We start from the raw sequence: 19531 nt of genomic DNA, 5'->3' as shown, positions 1-19531 counted from the left end.
TTTCAATGTTTCAAATTAACAGAAAAACATACACATATATGTTATTTACTGTATGTTTATTCATTATTACATATTATATTTTAAAATATATGACATACATATATATATACATATAAATATATATATATATATACATATATATATATATATAAAAGTTTCATTTGTTCCATTTTTTTAAATACTTTTCACATACATAAATATATCTATATTAATGTATTTAAATAAACTGGAAAAACAAAGTTTGGAAACTTGTGTTTGATGGATTATTTCTCTGTTGTTACAATGCTAATTGGCATTGTATTTTACATCGTTGGAAAGCCTGTTTATTTACCTTCGCAATGATGTCCAACTTGTAAGGATCATGCATTTGTGGGATGAGCAGCACAGCTGATTTCTTGGGCGCTACCCACATAATCAGCTGTGCTGTTTGTAGCGAGCCCCAGCCAGACAATGGTGAAGCGTACTGATGTTTCAGAAGCCTTTTATTTATGTTCAGCCGTTAGCCATATTTTGAACACAAATTCACCTTTTCTTCTTTAAACACCTTTCTTCAGAAAACACCGTAAGAGCTAAAGGACAGACAAATAAAATACAATGAGCTCTTACTAAAAATGTAAACATTACAAACCTTATCCATATACTGTATTTGCCATACACATTAACACCAATCAAACCTTAAGCCCAACATTTGCACATGAAAAGCTAGAAAGCTAGCATTACAGCAATCTCCATGAAAAGCTAATGTTAGCAAGACCGTCAGAATGACAACACAATTAAACACACACACTGTAAGTGCGTTCATCTAAATCACATAATGTTACTGCATATAATCATAAAACATATTCAACACACAATACCTTGTTCCCGTACTGGCTAGGCGCTTAATTATCAGTTTATGATGACATAAAGCAGCGCAATTGCGTGCTTTCCCTCCTTCAGTAAATCTCCGTAGCACTATCCTTCTTCCGCCAGGAGGTGCCGTCAAAATAAAAGTCACGTAATGTAAAAAGGCGACTTTCAAAATAAAAGCTTGCAGAAAGTAATTACCTTATAAACAGACCTTAATACACATTTAGGAGTCATTTACACTGCTCATCCCACAAATGCATGATCCTTACAAGTTGGACATCATTGCGAAGGTAAATAAACAGGCTTTCCAACGATGTAAAATACAATGACCATTAGCATTGTAACAACAGAGAAATAATCCACCAAACACAAGTTTCCGAACTTTGTTTTTCCAGTATATATGATACCGTGTACTGGACAGTACATCACGGACAAGTTCATTTCTATAAATAGGCCTATTTGATAAGGATATATTCCAAAACATTGAGTTGTCCCCCCTAAAAAGGCTTTTTGCAAAGTCAGAGTTAAGAACAAAGTGTCTTTCTTTGAGCATTTTCTGGAACACCTGATGGCAGTTTCTTTCTCTGCCACTGGAGTGCGCCAATGACCCATTTAGCATCATATCCAAGCCATTATGAAGACTTGATCACAAGTGCAATCAGATCTTTGGGATTGTTCATTTAATGGAGGACTAAACAACAAGAAACGTTGCCATCAGAAGCTTTACTGATGGGACACGTGGTGCCTTTAATGATGCTTGCAATGATGACTTGTTGATGAACTTTATCCTCTTCATTCCAGCCATGTAATCACCTGATTTACTGGATAGCAGAGCAGAAGTACTCTAAAAATGAAATAGGAACTCATCTCATGACATTCACTACCAAACCACCAGTGCTGCTTATATTCTGAATTCCTAGCAACAAATGTGGTATCCAGAAGAATTATATTATTGGACCATTATTATGTAAATATGATATGAAATGATCTGCTCAGAGCTAATGCTGGTCATAAATGCTCCCTTAATATATATTTGATAATGATAACAGAATATACGTCTCAAAGAAGGCCTACAGTTTATTTCCTATGTTGCATCACATCTGTCTCATTTAATAGGCCTACTTCATGGTTATGGACAAATGAATGTCAAGCCGCATTTACCACATTGTCGGTTGTTCGTAATTGTTTGGTGACGCTATTCACAACAGTCTTTGAAGGCAGCACATTTTTGCCTCCAGCACTTGAAGGCCTCACACACACACGGTCACATTGGTGCATCAAGTTATCCTCAGACCTCAGAGCAGCCAGCTGGAGACCGGAAACAAGGCGTATGTTCCTTTCAAAATACGAGCCCGGTTCTCATTGTATGTAATGGTCTCTCTGGGTTCCTGGAGTTCCTTGTCCACATTTGAAGCTGAACTGATATATCTATCACTGTGGAGCTGTGAGCATATCTACATTTTTGAAAACAACTATCATTGTAGCTACTATTGTTCCCTGTTTTTATTGCGGCATCTTCAAGATTGAGGAGTTTTATTTGCCATTTGCACCTAATATTAAAACATAAAACACCCTCAGTATAGTCAATAAATAAACTAAACTACCCTCTGCATAGGCACGTTACTCCAAGAAATATATACTCCATAACCATATTAAAAGAATTTAACTTGTAGCTCTCATAAAAAAAATAATATATATATATATATAAACTGGAAAAACAAAGTTCGGAAACTTGTGTTTGGTTGATTATTTCTCTGTTGTTGCAATGCTAATGGTCATTGTATTTTACATCGTTGGAAAGCCTGTTTATTTAGCTTCGCAATGATGTCCAACTTGTAAGGATCATGCATTTGTGGGATGAGCAGCACAGCTGATTATGTGGGGAGCGCCCAAGAAAAATTTGCCAAAATGCTCCGTCAATGATAAACAGTGTATTCTCCTGTTGGTACTGACTCTTGTTTTGAGTTGTTTGGTGGATTGGATGATTGAACTCTCTATCAGTAACAAGGAACAAACAAGACATATTGGCAATTTTACACGCCTCAGTAGCGGTGGAAGATCCATACGCAGCCACAACAGCCTGGCACCTCCTCCTCATGCTGGTCACCAACCTGGTCACACGTTGCTGTGGGATGGCGTTCCATTCCTCAACCAGGATTCGTTGCAGGTCAGCCAGCGTTGTTGTGTTGGTCACTCTAACACTTACAGCATGCCCAAGCTGATCCTACAAGTGTTGAATTGGGTTGAGGTCTGGACTCTTGGCAGGCCGTTACATTCTCTCTACTCCCACATTGTGGAGGTAGTCTGTGATAACCCTGGTTCTGTGGGTTATTGTAGCTGAACTCTTTAATTGACTTTTGGACAGGTGTGGAAGATTTTAGTGGGGCTCATTTTCAAAGGACTGTTTTAAGGACCGTTTTTTTTTCATTATTATTATTATTATTATTACAGAGCTGATATCTGTTACTGAATCCTATTAATAGTTAGTTATAAAAAAGAACTAGTTGCACCTGAAAAAGTTGGTTCCTCCTCCTCATGGTTTTAACACAGTGTTCACCACTGGATTTTAAAGGACCTTTCCAAAGTTTTCTAATAAACCCCTCATTTCATTTTTAACAAACCTACATTACACTAGCTTGAAATGATTAAGCTTAACTTCGGCCCTTGAAAATAAAACAGTTACCAAAACAAAGAGGTTTTATAGGTCTATTGTACTTTTATTTGGTCAAAATAGTTGCCATACATTTCGTCTTATTCTGAAATTCTCCACCGGATGTGTTGTATACCTACATTGTTAGCCTCGTGAGGAGAAACCGTCGTTGTAGCGTTTCTCTTCTCTTAGCTTCATCATCTGGTCGTAGTATCTGTCCGTCAGCGGCCATATGTAATCTAACCTCATTCATTCGTTTACAGACGCACTCTGCTGCTTCTTGTTTACACCGAACTCCGGTTTTAACGGGTGAAAGTCTCGTGTTTCATTCTCCTGGAGGTTGATCGGTGGATGTCTCGGTGACGGTCCGCTGCAGGCTGGTTGTGACAGACAGCAACACTACAATGATCGAGAGACCAGAGACTCAGGTTCCCAGCATCGCTGTAAGTCCATTTTTCTTCTATATAGACCAATGTGCAAACTCTATTGTTGTTTTCCATATGCTATAATATTAAAACCCCCATCGGGAGACCCTAGTTAACCGACCCGGGTGTTCTGGTTCGCGCTGGTACCTAGACCAGTACTGCACACCAGACTCCTTTAACAATCTGCTCGTTTTAAGCTATTTTGTACATCTACAAAGACATACACTTAAAAGAAGCATCACTCACACCTTCTGACAAATGTATATAGCTCTACTGATAACTTCGGCATACTGTGTTTGACCAAACAGCCTCTATTTTATTAAATACCATCGTTTAAAAATAGAAAAAAAATCAATCACGCCTCCTCCTCTGCGTGCTGCTGAAGCGAGGTTATGGGTGGAGAAACTATCACAACATCAGCGTTTTTTGTTGCAATAGATCATGTGTGGTGGATACAGTATTTGCCAAATGTAGCCTACCGTTTGGACCCAGTTATCAAAGAGATATCACTATACAGTTGTCTTTTTAAATGGCAGTTATTTGAACGGAGGCTGGCTGGAGGGTTTTACAGATCAGCACGTATCAGGGTACAGTACGTGGTCTGGTTTTATTACAGCTCGATGCATTTGGGGAAATAGCCTACAGTATATGGGCAACAGTGAATTGTTGTTTGGACGTGTTTTCACACCGACCTTGACACTATTACTAGTGAAAGTATGTAATAAAGTCCAGATGATGGCCCTATAGCAGCCAGCTATGGTGGTCTGATTTAATGCTTTGAGATGAGATTTGCTCATCTTTTCTCACAGTTTAGACCAGGTGAAAAGTGAAATGATCTAAGTAAAACCTTTCTGGTTGGACTGTATTGTATACATCACAATAGTTGCTGAATCACTCACTACTAAAGATATGAAACTCTGTACCCCAAATTACATGCAATCCTATGTACCTTTACCATGGATAGCAAGTCTTTGTTAAACTGTTTGATTGTTGAATGCAGTTTGGTGTGACTGTGTACACACAATTGTGTTAAGCAAGAGGAGCCCACATCTGGTAGACCACATCTGGTTTGCTATGTTAAGGGCTTTTGTATACTGCCATTTACACTTAGCACAACACACTATACTTTGTGTTTGTACTGTATCTGTTAGTGATACACTCTGAGGGGATTGGCAGTGACTTTCCTTGGCATAACACCAAGGGGGGTGAGCATGCAGGCCTACATGTGGAGAGACCTAGAGAAAGACAGTGAAGGAGCAGTGGGCACAATGTGCTCAGTGCTAAAAATAAGAAATGAAAGAAATTACACAGGCACTGTCTTCAAATGATTTCTGTCTCACTGTGGTGTTAAGAGATGCAATATTCATTGCGTGATTAATATTCAATATGTGATAGATGAAAGTTTCAAACAGCTGATGGAAGCAGTGAGAGGGCCTCAGCATCAGCTGCTGAATGCAGCGGGGTGAGGGCGGGAGGGGGTGGACTTGGCAATACAGATGATGTCAGTGAACCAGGCAGCTACTATCACCACTGCGTGGACTGGGGGAGGGGTTGATATGGCCTGACTAGCCTTCCTCTCTCTCATTCCTCATTACTTCCTTCTTTTAAGTCCCCTGCCTGTTTTTCTCTGTTAGTCACCTTCTTATGAAAATCAACCACAGTCATAATACATTTCGTAAGTGGCAATTGCAAATAATTGTGATACTATGATGAATACAGTTGAATGATTAAGCTGGAAATGTGATGTTGTCTGTGTTTCTTGTATACAAACTTCATTAGGCTATGTGCTGCAGACAAAAGGTCCCTGTAAATAACAGGGTTTTTCATTCATGCACACGTGAACATGCATGCTGTATGTTGATGCCATAGACTGGATATAAAGGTGGACAACACAACAGCTCCATGGATGTATAAGGAGAACTGGATACAGCGTTGGAGGCGGGCTCTCGTTCATTCCTATGAGAGTTGCTCAGTGGCGCAAGAAGCCAAAATGGCTCGACTTCCAAATATGATAAAGTTCCCAGATCATACGGCGATCTTCCGCAGATCTTCCGCATCCATTGGGCTCACAGAGCTGGCGCAGTAGCGTTTCCTTTAACTCCGCCTCCCAGCCCTCGCTCCAGCTTCGGTCTGGGTCTCATTCACATGAACAGAGGAAGGAGAATAATTCTGGACTGGATTCAGTCATTAGTGTATTCTACAACTATAAGGACATAATGATTTAAATAAGGGCTATTAGAGGGTTCATACTGAGAAGTTGATTCACCTAAAAAAAAATGATCCTCTGAGGTACAGACGTCTCTTTCCCAACGTAAGTCTATGGGAAAAGGTGTTTTTGGGCCCAATGGCATCACGTGACTGACCCGGACGTTGTAGTACCGCCGTTTGCCCAATACGAAACTTTGCATACAAGCCCAGCGCACTTCATGGTGATTTGGACAGTCCTCAGAAGTGAAGCCAAAACATCTGGATCGCCCCCTGGTGGCTGGCTTCAGTATAGGTCATACGTCCCGCCCCCTCCATGTTATTGGATGGGACATGGACCAAACTCAAAAGTACACATCAAATACATTTTTCCCAAAGATGGTTTCTGTCATTTTAGTAGTTGTTATCACGGTGATGTTTGTCCAAGTCTTAATTTTTCTGATAAGTTTGGTTTCAATTAATTATTTGATGCTATGAAAATGGGGTGAGAAGTTAAGTATTCGAGCAGCTGGAGGTTCGGGAATTGTACGAGAGAGGAGATGTAACTTTAACTCTCCATAACCGTCACCAGTCTGTGTAATAGAATGTGTCAGTTTGATCATAAATGTATCTATAGAGATGTTATGGTTTGTTGTTGTGTTTTTCTAGCAAAACAGATACAGTGGTGCTAACGTAGCAGCTAGGTGGCTTACGCTAGCAAGCTGTGGTCGTGCTCGGCTTGCGATTGGCTCGAGCAGGTGTGTGGGCGGGACCTTGATACCGCGGCTCCAGCCCCCTGATCACTACAGCACAGACTCTGGCTCCAAATGAGGTCAAAATCGCAAGATGGCAGCACCCGATCTGGGATATTTTGGCTTAATTTTGTACAGTGGGAGGAAGTGGAGGCGCATCATCCATCTATATATATATAGATATATATAAATATAAGCTATGACTGACGCATTCACACACTTGCACACACACACACACACACTGTTTTGTCATATATAGTGCACCATTTGATCCACAAACTCCCATCTACAAGCACACACACTCACACGGAGGTTGAAACACTGACAGCCTGCGCTAATAATTTCTTCCCATATGGCTAAAACCCAGTGTGTTACATTACCTGTGCTATCCGCAGTGCAGCTAGGGGGAAATGGACAAACCACTGGAGGTGGCACCTTATGTAACACATGCATAATCACACACACAAAACTTGCATGTGGGTGGATCAAACATGGAAATGGTGGAAAGTGCTTCAGGCTTGTTCAGAGTAGTTCCGCCTGGTGTCGAAGTGATTGCATCACAGAGTATTGACGAGGCAAATAGATTGTTTCCTTTTCTTTTCCCACATTCTGTGTTTATATGACATCTGTATAACATCCACACTGGTAGTGTAGGTGTGTAATCTACAGTTTTCTGGATGCCACACTCAGTGGGAAATGAGGAATATACAGTAGAATGTAGAGTTAGGCTAGTAATGGGCATTTACTAAATGTTAGTTACTGTTTTCCACGTCTGCTGTAACAGAAGTTCCTTACTGATGAGACAGTAACACAGTCCTGACATGATATTTTGTTGTCTTCCAGCACTTTTCTACAATTATACAATTTCATTTAGCAGACGCTTTTGTCCAAAGCGACGTATACTGAGAGTTCGTACAACACAAGCACGGATCTAGATAAGAGGGAACAGCGTGAGTTAAGTGCCAAAAACAGCTTCAAGTCTGATCGCCTGTCGCAGTGCACAGAGGAAATGCACAGGGTTTATAGAAGCAGATTTTTTTTTATCATCATCATTAACATCATCATTGTCATCATCATCATCATGAATATCCTAATCAATATCAACAACATCCTCCATATCATCATCATCAATAGCATCAATGTCACTTTTCTTTAATTGTCCAAAGGATGTGATGGTGAGGAAATTTTCCCACCGGTTAAAAAACTTGACAACACCGGTGTTCCAGATTATACTGGACATTTTATAAGAAAAGATGATGGTCAATATATGTAGAGCGCTTACTTTGATCTTTACCGTTGGATGGCTGTGTGTCTGGCCTCTCCGGTAGAGCGTTCGCTGTGGGGCCGCAGGTTTCAACCCGCCGCCGCTCCGCAGCGCACACCGGCTACTGGCTGTGACTGCTCCGTCCTCAGCACAGCGATGGCCTCATTAACGTTATGGTTCCCTTTATAGCATTGGGTTTAAATCTGAAATATAGCCAAATAGGCGCTTTTGCTTTATGCTTTGCCACCAAATCCTCCGCCATCGTCTTGCCTGTCAACTCACTATCATCCCGTTTGTGTGAAATCTTACCCTGCTACTTTGAGCTGAGACTCCATACGGAGCAGACACTTTCACTTTCAGTTTGTATCGTCCGTAGTCCAACTATTTGTTGATAACACGGCAATGATACAAGAAAATTAACTAAATGGGTTTTATTTCTGTAAAAAAAAAAACGACGGTGGGGGCGGTGGGTAAGTAATGTAATCGGTGTATACCTTAACACAGTGTAACACAGTGTAACACAGTGTAACACAGTGTAACACCGACTACCGCGGAAGCCCAGTGGTAATGTAAGGAGTCCTCCTACCACTGCATAGATGTGGTGGGTCAACCAAGCCACAGAATACTGGTAACTTTGAAAAAACATTAGCTATGGACTTGCAAAAGTCCAGTGTTAAGCCCTCAAAAGCCTAAAGACCCTTTTCTTTTTGTGTTGCTAGGAAACGGCTTCCAGGCTGTTTTGTGTTTGTGATTGTGAAAGACATCGGTCAAACCCTTGTTATGACTAATGAGTCAATGCTGCTGGTACAGACTTGCAAAAGACATACGGCATGGCCAAAAGCATGCAGACACCTAAACATTACAGCCCAGCCAGACGTGCCTGCTGAATATCTCACGTCTCTCACGAGAAGGTAATCACAAGAACCTGGCTGTAGCCACAAGAGCACTAGTGAGGTCCAATACTACTATTATGTATAATACTATCAGGTCATCCCAAAGGTGATGGATGGGGCTGAGGTCAGGGCTCTGTGCAGGCCAGCCAGGTTCTTCTACATCAAACTGGGAAAAGCATTTCTTAATGGACCTGGCTTTGTGCATGGGGGCATTGTTATGTTGAAACAGGAAAGGGTCTTCCCCAATCTGTTGGCACAGAGCTGGGAGAACACTATTGTCTGACATGTTATTGTATGCTGTAGCATTAATATATACCTTAATTGGAACTGAGGGGCCGAAACCATGTAGAACAGCCCTAGGTCAAAGGCTCACAATAGAATGTAATAGAGCTGGAACGATTCACCTATCTCCAGATTCGACACTATCACGATACTTGGATGCCAATTCGATATGTATTGCGATTCGATATCGCGATTTATTGCGCTAGACACTACATAACACTAAACCATGGGGAAAAGTTGAATCATACACTTCTCAGACGTAGTCCTATGTGTCTACTTCCTCTAACTTCTCCAAGGTGGTCTCTCCCCGTCAGCTCCGTTCTCTTTATACATCCATGGTCAGCTCCATCGGGGCCGTTAGAATGCATTTAACATAAATGTCAGTATATGGGTGCTCTACAGTTGTAGCGTCGGCCCATTTGACCACGGAGAGGAGAGTGATGGCCGGCTCGACCGCACGTTACCGCGATACGATAACGTTTCCTGTCCGTGACAGAGTTAGCATGCAGCTTTAGCCGTGATGTCTAGCTCTGCTTTTCCTGCAATGTGTGAAACCCAAAGTGTTTCCATACTTTACTGGATGTGTAGTGTTTACCACGCTGGATTTAACATGTGAGAGTGCAGGTCGTATCCACGCTGACCCGCCGATGTTTTCTGCTTTCTCGTTTCGGTTCGCGGTCGGTCGGCTGGTTTGTTTTGGTTGAAGGATACGGAACGGATATGACGTCACGTTACTCAGACTACAACAAGAAAGGCGGCAACTTCCTTCTACCTCTGCATAGACTCAAATTAAGCAAATATATCGAGTCTGGCATTAAAAAATCTATTTGATCTTAGTGAGTCTATGAAACACTGGAGAATAGGGAGATTACTTCAATAATGTCAAGAAAAGTAATGGGTTCTGATGAAAGTTCTTCATTGAAGTTAATTTACATTTGAAACGTGAAGTTGTCAGTTCATCAGAAGCTCTATATTTTGCCACTTCTTTACAAGATAAATGAGATGTTGGAGTTTAAGACTATAAGTGCTAAGTTATGTTGACATGTTGAGATGGATATGTTTTACAGGGCAAATTACGCTGATATTTTCTTAAAGTATGGATTTGGAGTGGAGCTGGGTCAAAGGCATGTTTTTGGTGATCAAAGTATTTATATACGAGTCTGTTGTCCCTGGGTGAGACTGGTTTCCTTAAATGGTAAATGGACTTGCATTTATATAACGCTTTTCTAGTCTTCCGACCACTCAAAGCGATTTACACTACATGTCAGCATTCACACATTCACACACACATTCATACACTGATGGGCAGGTTGCAAGGTGCCAACCTGCCCATCAGGATCTAATCTAAATATTCATTCACACACCGATGGCTATGCCTTCGGGAGCAATTTTGGGTTAAGTGTCTTGCTCAAGGACACATCGACATGTGACCGGAGCAGCCGGGGATCGAACCACTGACCTTCCGATTGGTGGACACAATTAGCATTCAGAATATAACTTCCTCTTATTTAATGACGTAACATTCTTGTCCGTACAATGCCTCAAACTGTTATTGTCAGTTTACCCCACATCTCTTAATCGGAAAATGCTCCTTTGGGAATAAGGACTAATTCAGGATATCCACGAAATATGCTGCATGACCCGTAACAAATATGGAATATTGTCATATTTGGAATAATAATGGAATATTAGTGTGCATGTAAATGTAATAAATATCTCCTTTTCTATTTCTAAACATGATGTGAAAAATAGTGGCAGATGGTCAATGTAATGATTAAAGCTTCAATAGGCAGTATATTTTTTGGCATCGTTGTGCATAATAACCTTTCAGCATATTGTAATTCAAGTGTTCTGAGACAAAAACTAGACTTCTGCACCTCCTAATGGCTCTGTTTTCTGGCTTTAAAAAATCTAGCCTGTGACGGGAGACTTTGACCAATCACAGGTCATTTCAGAGAGAAAGCGTTCCTATTGGCTGTGCTCCAGCTGGTGGGCGTGGCTTGGTATTTCTTCAACTGTTCTCAACATGGCTGTCGGGTCACAAACGTTCTCATTTTACAGCTAAACAGTACACCACAAGATGTTTCTGAAAACATTTGAGGAGAGAAATAGGCATTACAGTAACAGAATATTGATTCATATTTGATCAGCGCTGTCTAGTTTGACCGTTTGATCGGAGTTCACGAGTGATTGACAGCCGGCTCACAGATGCAGATGCATCACAGACAGAGAAAAAGTAGTCCCAAGTACAGAAGCCGGGATATACGGTTGAGCGAGTGTACATTAGCACTTATCTGTAGTGTTCTGGACATGGCCTTTTAATGGCCCGTTTTATGTTTTCACAACCAAATATAGGTTCTTTCTGTGTCTTCATTAAGTATTTTGAATTAGTCAAAAGTTCAGCTACAGGTGGTTTTTATGCGCTGTCTTTCTGCCGACCTATCGGTGCAGAGCTGCTGCGGTGCAGTTTTCCATCAGCGCATGCATGACAGAGCCTGAGAGGCCGCTCACTGGCAGACTGGCCAGCAATCAATTGTGTTTGCCTCACGTAGCGTGCAGGACAGTGCACAGTGATTAGGAGCTGGGGGTGATGAAGAGATACCTCGGTGGTAAAGAGAAAGAGCAGCGGGAGAGCCCGGCTTGGCTGCGATCTGGTCTGAGAGCCACTGCCTTCACCACGACCCGTCCTGCATGAGGAACAGGATGGACATGACTCAACACGTAGGGACACCGCATTTGTTTTTGTGTTGCCTCATCTTTCTCCACGTAGCTTTGAGGAACTGATTGGCCTCATTTATCGGCTTATATTACTTTTTTATTGATGGACTTTGGCAGGGTAGACTCCACTTCCTCTTTCCATCCTCCTCAGAGAAGTGTCTGTCCCCCCTCACCTCTCTTCCCCTTAAAAACAGCATTTTCCCCACTTGTGTTTATCCCAGCTGCACCTCTCTTCAAAGGAGCTCTGTTGCTGCAGGACACAGAAATACTAATTGCAGGTTCACAAAGAAAGAACATGATTTTTGTCACTTTGTGCGCACATAATGACTGTGTTGACTGTGTGCAGCTCCAAAATCTGCTGTGTATTTGTTTGCACATGTGTAAAATACCATAGTAACAGATTCGGTGTGTGTCGCATGCATGCATCTGTGAGTTGATAATCGTTTGTGCTGTTACAGGCCTATGTTCTTATGTTAAAGATACTCATTTCAAGTTTGAGAGTGTATGTTTTTATTATTCATTCATACTGTGTGATTCCTGCTTAAATATAAATTGTGTCTCTGTGTTTTCTTTCAGCAGCGGAACCTGGAGGGCTATGTGGGCTTCGCTAATCTTCCCAACCAGGTGTATCGGAAGTCAGTCAAAAGAGGGTTCGAGTTCACTTTAATGGTCGTAGGTAAGTTGGAAACATCAACATCTGACTCACGAGGGTGTGAATGTGAATGTGAGTGTTTGCGCGCCCAAGCCAAACCTATGTATGCACACCTGCCTATCTATCTGCGTCCGCTCGTCTCAGCGTGTTTTCATTTTTGTGTGTGAATGTGGGTCATCGGTGCAGGTTGAAAGCAGGTAAAGCATGTGTGGCATCCAGCGCACTCAGCTGCTCAGGATGACGAGATGACAATTTAAAAGGCAGTTGTCTGCAGAACGCTGGTGTCCTGTGTGGTCTGGCTTTTAGAACATCTATGGTGTTGTTCAGTAATATACAAAATATTTCTTATAAAAGCTGTATTCTCAGTTTCCCAGGGGAGTTGTCTCTGTAGCCCCAGGATGCACAACAACACATCTGTGTGCTCTGGATGATTTGATTTGGAACGTGAGCTGCAGGATGTTGGCTCAGGTATGAATGAACCTGGTTGAAAAAAATGTGGCTAACAGCATCATAGAGGGAAGGAAGTGGACAGAGGAGCGGAGGAACCATGCGCTTGGCTGATTATATGGACCAGAGCTATGATCGGACCCAAAACATCAGGCCTGACCTGCATGAACCCTCATGGTGTTTGTCCAACCCGAAACACAGTCGCAGTTTCAGGCACAAGCCTGATTTTAAAAACCCAAATAATCTTTATATTTTCATTTCTTTATATAAATTATATATGTATATATATATATACAGTATATCTCCGCAGTGAAAATGTTGTTTTTGCTCCACGCCAACAAATATGGATTGAAGCAGAATATTTCATTAGATAAAAACATGTTTGGAAATTATTACAAATATCTTTTTTCAATAAATGTTGACTTTTTGACCCGACGAGCCGGGTTTGGGCCCAATCGGGTTCAGGCAGAGAATCCAGTCTCTAACACACACACAATAAAACACGCATAAATAGTGTTGTATAGGGAGCCAACATCACATCCGGGCCCGTCTCTGTTCTACTAGCTTCTGTAACTCAATGCAATCTCTCATTCAGCATTTATTTCATTTCATCTCATAGTTCTCCTACTCTTACTTGGTTTAACATGAAGTCGCTGCGCCTCCCGACAGAACAACTCCACGGTTGAATTTCAGCCTACATGCACGTTTTTTTCCTGCTCAACATTGTTGAATCAGACCAGCTGATGTTGGTAGCAACAAGCTAACGTGGATGCTGAGTGCGTCTCTCTGCTCCGCGCACTCAGACTTTCCAAATCTCGGCCTCCGTCCTCAGTGACAAACAGCGATCAGAGGAGAGAGAGAGAGGAGAGAAACGAATGACAAGAAAGTAAATAACAAAACCATATTTTTGTTGATTACAGCACACTGCTAATGCACTGTAGAAGGATTTATGTTTTATTTTTGTAATGATTATGTACACACAGATACTGATATTGAAAAGATGCAGTTTTTTTTATATTTTAGACTGTTGTAGGCTAATGTTTGAAACACTTTCTAAATAAAAGTTCAATTTTTAAAGGAGAATTTGTAAATGACAGTTGTCAGGGCATAAAACCAATGATCTGTTGATCTTTACGAATGAAGACTCCATAGTCTAACAATGGCATGTTTAAATCGAAAATCAAATTGAATCGTGACCTTAAAATTGAAAGTCAAATTGAATCGTGGATTTGGAGAATCATGACACCCCTAGATGGGATACAGAGACAGGAACAGACTACCAACACGGGAGCAAAGCAATGTACTGCTGTGGACGGGGCCGGCAGCAAAACGTATTTTAGACACCTAAAAGAACGTCTCACAGTATCTTGTGGTGACCCCAATCAGTTCAGACATTAACACAAAGAGGCGTCCAACCTTTATTATTTCAGCCTGGGGTTTTGGCTTCCTGTTTAGTGAACAGCCACTGTGGAGGAGTAGCAGGAGGGACAACTAAAGACAGCAGCGTGATGACTTGGGTGAGAACCAGAGAGAGATCCACAATCAATTAGATGCTGTTCCAGGCCCTCACATATGGGCCCCTCTGTCTCTCTTCCCAGCCTTCTTGGCTCCCAGCCCCACATACCCCAGCTGATCCAAATTTTACACTTAACAAATGTGAGTGAACACAGCAGACATTTAAAGACGAGGATCAGAGGGAAGTTTGTCAGCTGGGGCTTGTTTGTCCCACCACTAAATGCTTTCTGAAAGCTATGATGATGAATGAAAGCTGTGACGAAATATATTAGTCAAGGGCTATTTTTTCAATTACAGAGACGAGATCAAAATAAAACTGTGACTTAATCTCAATATAATACCATCGACAAAAAAGAGTTGACTAAAGATTTTGAAAGTAAAACCGTTTAACAAAAATTACTAATGAATATTTTTTTGTTGAGGAACACAGAGGAGACAAAGTTACATAGTTTTTGTCAGCTGATTCATCCATAACTTAAAACAAGTGTAAAATGTTAAGTGTTTGGTCAATTTGTTGATAAGTTCAGTTCAGTTCAGCTTTATTTTTCCCATTAGGTGAAATTAGGTTTGCAGCCACGATAAGCCATGCAGTCCACATAAAAACTAAACATAACATTACAAAACAGACCAAACAAGATCTTGTTAAAAAGAACTTCCCGTCAGTTCTAATGTAAAGTGCAGAAGCAATGGACTGAAGGCCGGCCTCAGTACTGCTGTACTTGGCATTGGTAGTGAAGTATGAAAGCTCGGCTCTATTCAGAGCCTCAGTATTGTTCTGTTGTAGGTTTGGAACAGACAGATGGTGGAGTATGAGATGACTGGGCTGATGTCTGACCTGGTGACAACTCATTCAGATTCCAACAGCGCATGCAGCGAGGAGCAGTCAGGGGTTGCTTGATGATTTAATACAAATATATCAACCACTTTCTGTTTCCACCACCGCTGGGTACAATCTATATTACAAAATTAATGAATATAGTCTCTTTCTCAGCTACCACTTTCACTATCATTATGTCTCCCTCTTTGTCAAGGGCAGTATTTGAGTGACTCATTGGCTGATTGACGTTGTCAAGCGAGTAGTGCTCTCATCCTGTCCTGTATGTAATGTGGAGGAGCTGTTGTAGCAGATTGTTGTAAAGTACAATTGTGGTGGTGTTATGCAACAGCATCCCTGTCCTACGCACTACTGAGCTCACTAATAAGTGCAGTGAACTACGCGAAAGTAGAACTCGACTGATGAAGTGTGAGAGAGAGAGAGATAACAAAGGTCAGACTGGCTGAAATATGAGCTCATGGCGAGACGTTTCAGATTAACAGATTGTAATGGCATCCAGCTGTAGTTGACTGCAGCAGGCTGTGTGTTGGTAACTGTGTTAATATAACCAAACTATTTATGATGATAAATTATATTTATTTTATAATTCAGTGCTCTGTGTGCCATCCATTTTCTTCCGCTTATCCGGGGCCGGGTCTCGGGGGCAGCAGGCTAAGCAGGGAATTCCAGACGTCCCTCTCCCCAGCAACATTTTCCAGCTCCTCCTCGGGGACCCCGAGGCGTTCCCAGGCCAGACCAGATATATAATCTCATCAGCGTGTTCTGGGTCTACCCCGGGGCCTCTTACCAGTTGGACATGCCCGGAAAACCTCCAAAAGTAGGCGTCCAGGAGGCATCCTGATCAGATGCCCGATCCACCTCAGCTGCTCCCTTTCGACGCGAAGGAGCAGCGGGTCTACTCTGAGGCTCCCCCCAGATGTCTGAGCTCCTCACCCTATCTCTAAGGCTGAGCCCAGACACCCTACGAAGGAAGCTCATTTCGGCCGCTTGTATCCGCAATCTCATTTTTTCCGGTCATTACCCAAAGCTCATGAAACATAGGTGAGGGTTGGAACATAGATGGACCGGTAAATCGAATGCCCTACAAGCTAAATATAGACATACTGTACATACAGTGTGTGGATTGTAATAATCAAAAGTTGCATATTTAAAAACGGCAACTCTGATCAGGATTAGGCATATTATCGGGGACAGAGGCGGGTTTGCGGTGATCTCTGCCGATGATGTCGGGTCTGGTCTGGGCTGCAAAGGGGCGGGGACAGGTGTAACGGGCACTGCAGCATTTTTCTTGATGAAAAAACAAATCAATAGTACTCTTAAATTTGAATTACATTATGTTTTAAGGTTGTGATGTCGCTGGAGGAGGAGTACAGGGCGCGGTTTCACACATACACACACGGAAACAGACCTGCTTAATGTCAGGGGTACCGGTGCGGTCAATGAAAATGTTCAGTCGCACTTGACAGATTTTGGGTTGATGAAATGCACCTTAGGAAGGCCGGCGATAATCATTGTAATTCTCCTGTTCTTGTCAGGAAGTAACCTACCAGGAATATGCGTTTTCATGTATTTGATTGGCCAACGTCGCACGCTGCTGGATGAGGTTGCATCACGTCTCAGCATAAGTTGAGCCAGTCTCCGCTGTTTTGCCAGAAGACCTCGTGTTTTGACTGCGGCGACAACCCTGCTGTGCCAACACATGATGATGATGAACAGCCACTAGCTGTGGTGGACTGTATGCCTTTAGTGATATGTTCTCATGTGGTATGTACTGTGTTGTGGTGTCGTTTAGGTTTGATATATTAAACCAATTCTTGGTGTGGAAGTCAGAACGATGGTATCGTGAGTATAGGTGCTTGTCATGTCCATTTGGAGCTCTGGGCTCACCAGGATGCAGCTCTAGTTGTTCTTCTCTCAGTCGGTCACTCCCTAAGAAAGAATCCCACCAGAAACTCTCTTCTGGTGGGTTTTTTTTGTCTTCAGCCTCTCTTTTCTTCCTTCCCTCTATCCAACTCTCTGTCTTTTCCCACTAAATCCGCCTCTCTCTGAGGGGGAAAAAGCAGCTTCCTGCCCCTTTGTCCAGCTGGCAGATTGAATAGAAACTCCTGGAAAGATTAGCGAGATCCAGCGCCAGTGTAGAGAGCTGAACAGAGCTGAGAGTCAGATCCAAACGGAGGGGAGCTGGGAGGAGAGGGGAAGTGATGGCTGCTTCATGCTGCTTCTGATGTGTAACAAGGCCAGTACTTAACAGCCTCGCTGACCCTGCTTTCCTAAAGCAACTCAGGAGGAGAGCACATCAGAAGCTTTTTATGAGTCTGACCTTGCAGGCAAAGCTGTGAGTTGTAGGCAGGACATTGCATTAGGGCTGAACTGTTCTTTTAAAGTTTCGCTGGCTTGTGATATTCGTGCTGATTCAGTCAGCATTCCCTAAGTTTCCCCAAGAGTTGGGTTTTTATCAGAGTGGCTTATCCACAACACAACATTTGGATCAACGTAGGACTGGGTAGTGCTGGGTATCAAACGTCTATCTTTTTTTGGATCCGGCCAAAATGTCTCCTTAGCTCTGAGCGTCTAACTGCCAAGTGCCACAACCTGGCATTGAATGTCTGGTCTGATTCATATTTAGGGATGTCATTAGAAAATCATTAAGCTCATTATTGATGCGTCACATCCTATTTTTTCCCTGATAATGCTACATGGTGAACAACAAATCTGCGTTGAAATCGGCTGGAGGAAAGCTGGTTAACGTTAGCTGTTAGCAGCCGGTAAGAAGCACAGTCCTGTGGAGCTAACGGGTAACGTTAATGGAGATTGCATTGAATTTTTATTATGATGAGTTCAAGTTTGATTCAGTAAAAACTGAGCATTGGTCGCTAGCTAGTTGTCACGGCAGTTTGTGGGGCTTCTAAACTCTGAAAGCTTTGGAGCAAATGTTCGATTCGCCATCTTATATCGTAAAACTGTCAATATTCAAAATCTACACAGTTGATTTCTCGCCTCAAAGATTTGAAGATTTGAGAAGTGTCATTTTTGGCTGCTGTTACTGTTGCTTTGCATTATGGGATACAGTAGACGAGGTAGACTGGCCCGATGCATACTGGAGATTTTTTCCAAATCAGTACGACATCCGGGTATTTTTGGCATACTATAGATTTTGCTTTTGTTCGCACACTGCATGTTACATGCTACATTTTGGTCAAATCAGTACGTACTACTAGTATAATATGAGGTTTTGAATAGTTAGATAGACTTTTATACAATCTGACTTCTTTTAGCAACCAGAGGAGTCGCCCCCTGCTGGTCATTTGAAAGAATGCAAGGTTAAGGCACTTCAGCATTGGCTTCACTTTTCAGAACCGGAGGTTGCTGCCTGCTGTCATCATTAGTAAAGCATGCTTACAATTGCAAACTGTACAAAGCAGTGTAAAAACAAGTCTTACACAAACATGTCTGTTTTTCTGGTGCGTGTTTCGTCATAGATTCTTGTCTAGTTGTTGTGTATGGGGCCAATAAGCACAACAGTGGGCAGTGGTGGCCCAAAGGTTAGAGAAGCGAGCTTGTTGTTGCCGATTCAATCCCCGGACTGGCAGGATAAATGTGGGTGGAGCTGCTCAGTGACCATCAGATCAGCCTGTGGTTGTACTGGGCAGTGTGTAACTGTGTAACTGTGATCAGGGCATTTTTGCCTTTCTGAAATTAGAGAACATTGCTCTCGGTAAATAAATAAATAAAAAAAAAAATAAAAAAAACGGCCTTCATTCACTAATGAAGGCCGGTAAATGAAGATTCCAGTAAAGTGCTGAATGAGCTTGAATCTCTATTACAGTCCAGTAGTAGTCTGCCTACTAAGACAGTATCTGTTTATCTGCCTCACTGATCTGTGTGTGTGTGTGTGTGTGTGTGTGTGAGATTGACTGTTTGCCTGTCTGTCCTATACTGTCTATCCTGTTGTTGCACTTCTCTAAGCTTGTGAGCTGTGTGTATGTATGTGTGTGTGTGTGTGTGTGTAATAACATTGAGCAATGTGTGTGTCCAGATAAGACGGTCTGACAGGCTTAGGATTGA

At 42.1% G+C, this 19531-nt stretch overlaps 1 protein-coding gene and 1 long non-coding RNA gene across 6 annotated transcripts in view; one reads left to right on the top strand and one right to left on the bottom strand.

Moving 5' to 3' along the window:
• Nucleotides 1-464: 464 nt before the first annotated feature.
• On the bottom strand, nt 465-4799 carry LOC119486269. Its single transcript, XR_005206503.1, has 3 exons — nt 4786-4799; nt 2053-2058; nt 465-1091 (listed from the first exon to the last, which is right to left on the bottom strand). It is a non-coding gene; the product is annotated as an uncharacterized LOC119486269 (long non-coding RNA).
• Nucleotides 3655-19531, top strand: part of LOC119486268 (septin-7-like) — a 61401-nt gene continuing 45524 nt past the window's right edge. Inside the window, exons 1-2 of one of the 5 annotated variants that reach the window (XM_037766269.1) lie at nt 3655-3942; nt 12597-12693. In XM_037766269.1, coding sequence (XP_037622197.1) covers nt 3904-3942; nt 12597-12693 — 136 coding nt within the window. In that variant the 5' untranslated portion in view covers nt 3655-3903. Of the gene's footprint in view, nt 3943-12593; nt 12694-19531 lie in introns of all 5 variants that reach the window. The other 4 variants (XM_037766268.1, XM_037766273.1, XM_037766270.1 and 1 more) reach the window with 4 other exon arrangements.

This window comes from Sebastes umbrosus, chromosome 4 (genome assembly GCF_015220745.1).
Source record: "Sebastes umbrosus isolate fSebUmb1 chromosome 4, fSebUmb1.pri, whole genome shotgun sequence".
NCBI lineage: Eukaryota > Metazoa > Chordata > Actinopteri > Perciformes > Sebastidae > Sebastes > Sebastes umbrosus.
The sequence above is the reverse complement of the archived record's forward strand: the minus strand, read 5'-3'. Positions and strand labels throughout refer to the sequence as shown.